This window comes from Nelusetta ayraudi, unplaced genomic scaffold, assembly GCF_046127955.1.
Source record: "Nelusetta ayraudi isolate G7.1 ecotype Tasmania unplaced genomic scaffold, CSIRO-AGI_Nayr_v1 ptg000028l, whole genome shotgun sequence".
Lineage (NCBI taxonomy): Eukaryota > Metazoa > Chordata > Actinopteri > Tetraodontiformes > Monacanthidae > Nelusetta > Nelusetta ayraudi.
The window spans coordinates 3,202,501-3,210,647 of NW_027466078.1; the positions used below are offsets into that span (position 1 = coordinate 3,202,501).

General features: G+C 46.3%; 1 protein-coding gene across 1 annotated transcript in view; it reads left to right on the forward strand.

The window, feature by feature from the left end:
* pgap1 (post-GPI attachment to proteins inositol deacylase 1) overlaps positions 1–5,500 on the forward strand; it is a 16,411-nt gene extending 10,911 nt beyond the window's left edge. The window contains exons 20-26 of the mRNA XM_076030550.1: positions 1–172; positions 276–506; positions 1,833–1,968; positions 3,524–3,574; positions 3,675–3,886; positions 4,234–4,338; positions 4,443–5,500. The exon at positions 1–172 is cut by the window's left edge and continues 13 nt beyond it. Coding sequence (XP_075886665.1) covers positions 1–172; positions 276–506; positions 1,833–1,968; positions 3,524–3,574; positions 3,675–3,886; positions 4,234–4,338; positions 4,443–4,581 — 1,046 coding nt within the window. The 3' untranslated portion in view covers positions 4,582–5,500. The remainder of the gene's footprint in view (positions 173–275; positions 507–1,832; positions 1,969–3,523; positions 3,575–3,674; positions 3,887–4,233; positions 4,339–4,442) is intronic.
* Positions 5,501–8,147: the final 2,647 nt, after the last annotated feature.

The following is an 8,147-nucleotide window of genomic DNA, read 5'->3' on the forward strand; positions in this document are numbered from 1 at the left end:
GCGCCCCCATGGTGCCGGTCTACACGGCGGTGACGCTCCTCCTGGCCTGCGGGGGGCAGCTGTCGTCCCTCCTCAAGTCGGGTCGAACCGTGAGCACCAGCCAGGCGGTGGGCAGAGGACTGAAGCCCCATCAAGTCAACCTCCCAGTTTATGTGCTGCACCTGCTGCTCAGGTGGCCTCTCACCTTCATCATCTCACAATCTGACGTCTCACAGAGCTTTGATTAGAAAATATTTATTTATTTATTTATTAACTAACTAACTGTCCCTCTTCAGCTGTAGTCGTATTCAAGAGACGTGGTCGCTTCTTGGCCTCCCCCGAGTGGACGCGCTCCCTCCCTCCACCCCTGATGCAACCTTTCAAGAGGGCGGAGTCCCAGAGGAGGTGTGGCCACACCTCCTCTCACCTCTGCTCTACATGTTTGGGGCAGCTGTCGCATACTGGGGCGGGACGCTCCTTTGTCTCCTCATACGGCTTATCTCACTCGTTTTAGCCCCACTGCACAGGTACACAAGTCTCAACTTCATATTTTTTTTATTTTATTTTATTTTTTTAACCAGTTCTAAAATGAAAGTAATTTCAAGTTACACATTTGCCTTTCCTTGCAGGCTAACATAAAGACCTTCAGCCTCTTTTCCATTTCTAATTTTCCTTAATTCCCACAAATGCCTTTATTGTTATATTTTGCAATGTTAAATAATAAAAAGCATATGAATAACGCATCCTCGGTGTAAAAAAAGTGATGCATGTGTTTCAAAATAAGGTCCAGAGTTGTGAAGGTTTGAGTAATCTTCTGTGAACTAAGACAAGATATTTTCAGTGTCATTTATTAAGAACAGAATAGAATAGATGTACTTTATTGATCCCAAATTGGGGAAGTACGCTGTTGCCGCTCTAAAGACAATACAAAAATAACAGTAATTGCAAGAATCATTCAAGTCAATCTTTATATAAACAAACAAGTGCAGATGTGCAAAAGACCATCGTACACAGGCCTGGATAAGCAAGGTTTTAGAAACCATATATATAAACCATATTTGTATTTGCCATTGAGTCCAGAAAAAGTCCGGAATATTATCTGTCACACAGTGGGGAAGAGTTATAGAGTGTGATGGCTCTGGGCAGGAATGATTTCCAGAAGAGTTCCTTCAGACAACAAAGCTGTTTCTGTCTCTTGGAGACTTTATTTATTCTAAATCCACAAAATGATTGTTGTTGCTGTTATAACAGATATATGTGAATTTCTCCTGGAGCTCAACGAAGTATCTATCTCTATCTCTATCTCTCTCTATCTCTATCCATATCTCTCTATATCTCCATCTCTCTGTCTCTCTATCCATATCTCTCTATCTATCTCCATCTCTCTGTGTCTCTATCTCTGTCTCTATCTATCTATATGTCTCTATTTCTCTATCTATCTATCTATCCTATTTATCTATCTATCTATCTATCTCTATCTCTATTTCTCTGTCTATCTCTATCGATATCTATCTATCGCTATCTGTCTATCTCTATCTGTCTCTCTCTCTCTCTCTCTCTCTCTCTCTCTCTCTCTCTCTCTCTCTCTCTCTACAGTAATGATAATGTTAAAAAAGGGGCTAATTAACTGCACCTACAGCACCTTTCAGTCCTGTGCAGATTGCACCCAGCAGTGCCTGGCTGTGTGACCACTTCAGTCACTCACTGCTACTGCAGACTGGGGAGGATTGTGCTCAACTGAGCTCTGAGATTCATTTTGTGCGCGTCGTCAACATGAAATTTCTATTGGGGTTCGTTCTTTACCATTATATTAATATTGTTATAGAATATGAGCTCCTCTGTTTCCCACGCAGGCCGTCGGTGTCCAGGGACTGCGGCACCCTCAGACCTCGGACGCAGCTCCTCCTGGTTCTGGGGCTCAGCCTCGTAGGCTGGACCTGCTGCGGTGCGCTGTCCATCCTCACCGCCTTCTTGTTTCACCTCTACAGGGTGAGTGTGTGCATCATGGCGGAGCCTCACCGCTCACCAAGTCAAACGCTAACGATGAGTGATAAGAGAAAATCCACCCCCCCCCCCCCCAACTGATCTGTAAACTTGTTTTCCTGTTTTTCGCTGAATGTGCACATTTCCTGTTCAAGTTGATGGCAGTGTAACTGGGAGTGTAACTGGGAGTGTAACTGCGGTCTCACTTGTTGCTACAACCACACACACTTTCTATGGCCAATACGTGTTTGATGACTTGTGTTACACACAACATGCTGACCTTCCATCGTCCGTCTCATATTCACTGAATGTTTGAGACAAGTGTAAGTCTTTCCAATCGGCCACGAATGCGGCAGGAAATACTGCGCCGCACCGATGGGGGGGCAGTAATGCTGCGGTGAGGTTCATGACTGACAGCGCTAGCAAGTGCTAACAGGTGCTAGCAGGTGACCTGTGAGGTCATCACTGAGGACAGTTAGTGGTGACTGACCTCCTCTTCTTCTCCGAGTAGTAGAAGAAGAAAATGGTCATACAGTCAATAGCAGGCACGGGCAAACTACGGCCCGGGGGGCCACATGCGGGCCTTTGAGGTTTTTAATCTGGCCCGGCGAACTTCAAGAACTTATATTCATAGTAAGTAAGTCACAAAATAGCTGTATTTCATCAATTCTGCAGTGTTTTAAGTCATTTTAATAAAGAGCTAAATGCCATGGGGATTCAAAGACACTGATTTTGTCGTAACACTTCTGTTTCTTTTCTTTTTTAATAGACATGAAAGCGCATTTTCTTCATATCCCATGATATAGGTTTTCCTCCTTTGAGATGAGTCACCAAAACACTCCATCCATCTGCTCCTGCTCCGGCTCCCTCCGTCACATTTTAGAACCCATTGTGGCCCACAAGTCAAAAAGTTTGGCCGCCCCTGGAATATAGTCATGCAACACTTATTGAATATAGTCATGTAACACTTATTGAAACTTCCCCCCCCCCCAAAAAAAAATGGACAATCACATTACAAAACTGGATTTCCAGTCAAAACAGACACCGTGGAAGACTCCAGAGCTAAAAGATCTGTTCCAAAGTAGTCTACCTCAGTAGTCTACAGTACTGCCCAGGAAATTAGAATATCCTGAAAAGGTTGTTGTATTTCCGCAATTCAACTGAAAAGGTGAATTTGACTTATTATATGAACAAATAATATTGCAAATCAATATATTTCAAGTTTTTATTTCTTTGGATTTTGCTGATCAGGTCTTGCAGCTTAAAAAAAAAAAACAAATTCAAAAACTTAAAAAAAAAAATCAGCAAAGTTACAACAAGGAACTGCTTGAGATGTCAGTTTGCGTGTAATGGCTCAATAAAATTTCTTGGTTTCATCTTTTATGTTAAATGTTAAACAACTTTCACTTGATATTCAAATTTTTCAGGGGAGTACCTGTACATCTCTGGTCTACTTCAGTGGTCTCGATCACTGGTCAACCTCACTGGTCTACCTAGCCATCTCTTTAACCTCCACTAATTGCACGGTTTGTACACCACATCCTGTCTCGTGCGCCTCCAGGTCCTGAGACTCCAGATGACTGAAAGATCTCTGAGCCACATGTTGAACCTGGTGAGATTTCTTGTAGGCAATAAAGTACTGGTATAATATCATTTTTTTTTCCCACTTAAGTTTTTCTTTCCATCCTCACCTCATGGTTCTGTCTCTCCAGGCACCCATCAAGCACAGAGACGCCGACAACGGCACGGCGCCCGCTGAATCAAATGACAAGCCCAAAGAATGTAACGGCGCCCCCCTTCTGTCCGAGTGCGCTCTGCAGGAGGTGAGGGACGACCTGGAACTCCACCTCTGCCTGTCGGCGCTCCTCACCCTCCCACTGATGCTCATTGCGCCGTCGCTAATGCACTGGATACGCAACCTGAGGTACGCTAATATTACCATGCAGTCCAGTTACCCTTTGCTATAACTCTCGCACTCTGGTGCTCGACACTGGCAAAACGTACACAGTTGTGATCGCATTTGTCAACATATATATATATATATATGTATTTTAATTTGAAAATCGCTTTCATTTTGAAAATCAACCGGATTCCCTCGTGTTTCTTTGAGTGACTTCCTGTCTCGCTTGCCGCGGGTTGATTGCAGCTCGCGCCGAATAGAAACGATCACACACAAGAGGTGTGTGTGTGTGTGTGTGTGTGTGTGTGTGTGTGTGTGTGTGTGTGTGTGTGTGTGTGGCTGAGCCTTGTTTCACTCTGACCTCCTGGCAGATTCTCCTCCCGGCTGGAGCCTGACCCCTGCTGGCCACACCTGGTGCCTGTCATTGCTGTGTACATGCTGCTGATCAATTGTGATACTTTGAAACTCGCAAGCAGGTGGGAGCACTCTGACACACACACACACACACACACACACATTCGCTCACTTACTGCCTCCATCCTGGTTTTCACCTCCACTCCTGTCTCCTGGTCTCTTGCAGTAAACTCCTCCCCCTGACCTCCTGGTGGCCCCTCCCCCTGGCCGTTGCTATGGTGACCTTCTCTCCGCTCCACCTCTACAGAATCACCCACTTCCTGTTGGCGGCACTCCTCCCGGTGGCGCTGTGCGGCCTGTTCTGACGGTATCGTTCTCTTCCCACCCCGCACCTCCTTCACGCCACAACAAGCCTTCTTCTCAGTCCTGAGAAAACCACGCCCCCTCGAGCCCCCAAGCCCCTCCCTCTTCCCCACCACCCCCCCAACCTCAAACTGCCATGGGGCGGAGCTGTAGACATACCCGACTTGAGCAAAGTGCATGTCTGATGTTGGCGCTAGGGACTGATGCCATTCATGCAGCAAAGTAAGGGTGCGTTCCGTCGCAGGTCAAAGGTCAGGAACCGCGACCTCAGAATCCGAGGTCGACGCTGCTGAAAGTGCTTTTTGTTACGTTTAATATTGAATCCAGGACCCCGAGTGGGACAGCCTTGCACAATGAATGACACATAAACACAACAAAAGATCATCTCCAGATCCCTCGACGAAACGATCTTTAGCCCCGTGTTTATAGCCTCCCTGGGTGGAAAAATGCTAGCTTTTAGTTTCCGGCTAAAACTGACACTTTGTGTTGGGAAGAGCCTCAGAGGGGCGGAGCCGACTTCTGGCTGCCGCCGGTGTTGCCGTCGATCTAGCAGAGGGGTGTTGTGCACTTTGTGACATCACAAAGGGTGTGTGTGTGTGTGTGTGTGTGTGTGTGTGTGTGTGTGTGTGTGTGTGTGTGTGTGTGTGTGTGTGTGTGTGTGTGTGTGTGTGTGTGTGCGCGCGCACTGACTTTCCTGAAAGGTGGAGCTAACTGAACAGAATGCGGATGTTTCTCACTTCCTGGGTGGCTAAAACTGAGAAAGACTGACAATATTGGAGAACGTTGGTCAAGTAGCTGATTGTGTTTATAATGGAACCTCTTTTCAAATTGTAACACGGTCGCAGTAGTAATGCAACTTCTGCCTGCCGCACATCCGCTTCACGTGGCTTCCTGTGCGTGATCCGTCACGTGGTGGTTTTTCTTAACCACGCCAGTCCGAGCTTAAAACTTGCAGCTCCCCGGGTCGACCGAACGCACCGCAACGGCAATGGTAACGCAGACCTTTGACGACCTTTGACCTCTGTATATCTACAGCTCCGCCGCCCAACGCCCAATGACCGGTGCGGCTCCTTCGATTGGCCGCGCTTGGCGCTGAGCCTCAGTTCGCTCCTCGTCCGTTCGTTTTTTTTTGGGTCAACAGGGTCACAAAAGTTCGACCATCTTCTGCCAATGATGGACGCCTGCGGGGGGTTTTTTCTACAAGTGTTTGGTCCGGTCCGGTCAGTGCCAACGTCTCTGGGCACCGCTCCACCACAGGACAGAGACGAGCTGAGTTCGAAGTTAAGCTAGCTCTACGCGTCCAGTCACAGAGGAAGAGTGGAACCTGCCGAGTAAAGTAGCAGCCAGCAGGTGGAGCCGTCGCTCTTTGTTCACTCTGAAATTTATTTGTCCAATTTGTCGTCCCCTCTCAAGGCAACAGTGACTGTTAAAAGTGCGCCTGCAGTTGGAAGGGACGGGAAACAGAAGTCGCACCAGGAGCCAAAATTTAGTAGTTTGATGTTTGCTTTTTTGTTTGTTGTTTTTATTTTAAACTTCAGAATAACCTCCACCGCCCCCCTGCCTCCCTGCTCCGAGTTATTGATTCACCTCTCTGCTGTTGCTTTGTGCTGTCTTCTGGTTGGGTCCATAAGGTCCTCACTGACCATCACATGGCTCATTTTCTCTACCTTGGTTTCTTTATATTCAGTTTGAATAAAAAATGTTTTCTTTTTTTTTTTTTTTTTTTATTAAGTGGAACATTTATTTTCTGTAACCTTGTCACGCGAGCAAAGGTGGTTGAAGTAAGAGATGGCGTCACTACCTCTTTTGTCCAAAGGGGGTGCTAGAACCAACGAAGACGGAAAGTAGCTGCTGGCCAACTGAACGTCGGACGCGGTTTCTGTTTTTGTTTTTGTTTTTGATCGTTTCAACTTTTCAACCGCAGCGGACAGCTACGAGCACGTTCCTCCTGCAAACAAGCTGTAGCCTCTGGTGTTTCCCATCACCTCCATGCTCGCTGGCTTCCCTCGTTTGATATCCCCACCGCCTTCCTTTTTTCCCCCCCTTTCCTATCATGGATTTGCTGATGTTTCAGTTCTGGTGGCCTTAAGACGCTGTTTTCTGTTTAGCCAGGCACTGCGACCTCTTGTGGCTGAAAATACTATTACGAGACAAATTACTCTTGCCTTCTTTTTTTTTTCATTCACCATTGCTTTCTTGGTCAAATGCTCGCAATTTCTTTTTTTTTTTTCTGATGCTGCTTCATGCCAGTTGACGTGAAGGGAAATTTAAAATGCACCCTTCAACGCTGGGTTTTTGTTTTGTTTTCACAAAACCCTGTGTAACAGGATGTATGAATCGCCATCACGAAGCTGGATTCATACAAGTCATTTTGCTGGCAAGTTTGTGTTTTGTTTTGTTTTTTTGCAAGTTTTTCATGTAAAAATGTTTCTTGTCAATAACTGAGAAAAGAAATCTGGTTATTGTTGCTGTTTTATTTCCTGCTGAAGTTGCTCACACGCCTCATGTGAGCCCTTTATTTTTTTGCTGTGTGTGTGTGTGTGTGTGTGTGTGTGTGTGTGTGTGTGTGTGTGTGTGTGTGTGTGTGTGTGTGTGTGTGTGTGTGTGTGTGTGTTCCTCCCGCCTGTCCATCTGAAAACCGCCCGGTCCTCAGCAGCCGAGTCGCTGTTGTCATGGTAACGTGACGCTTTTAGCTGCTGCAAAAATAAAAGTGCACTTCGACGCCCTCGTGTGGACGCACCCTTAACTCGCGCTCACACGGCGGGGCTCCTCGATTTCTTTCCTTTTTCTTTTTCGGCTCCTTGCGACTGTGTAAGAGACGCTAACTAAAGATTCACGAGGGGACCAAGCGCTCCTGTGCAGCCAATCACCTGTCAGCGTTGCTTCCGGGATGCGGACGTCGTCGCCGTCATGAATGTGACACGCGCTGAATGTCTCCGTGTGAAATGACTCGTGGTGTTTGGTGCGGTCTCTGGTTTTTTGTTTGTTTGTTTGTTTGTTTACTTCATGCCCGGCGGTGTCACTACTTCCTATTCTAACCAATTAGAGAGACGTGGCCGTGAGATTTTATATCACTATCGATGTAACTTGTATCGGTGTTCACTGTGATCATGTTGTGGGTTCAGGGTTTTTTTTTTCCCCTTTGCAGACGGAATAATAAAAAAAAAAAGTAGAAAACTCTTTGAACGAAGAGAAAAACATGTTTAATTTCTTTCTTTTTTTTAATTTTATTTCAAGCTTTCCAGACTTTTGGATTAAGTCTTAAATGCACAAAAACAAACTCTGATGCTTAAATACTGCCAATGTGAAACTGAATGTGGTGTTTTTGCGGCACGACAGCGAGCCACCGTCCTCCTCACTACAGCGTTATTTTCACCACGCCGTCCCAATTCGTTCTGTGAACCTCCAATCCATCGTGAGAAAATCAGTGACAATACACCACAATGGTAAAGGTGAAGTCCCAGCGATTGTCCCATCCCGTAGGGTGCGAGATTTGTTCTTCGCAATTTGACCCATCATCCCCTGCTGAGGACCTGCAGTGGGCAGCAGCGGTGCCGGGAATCATTGG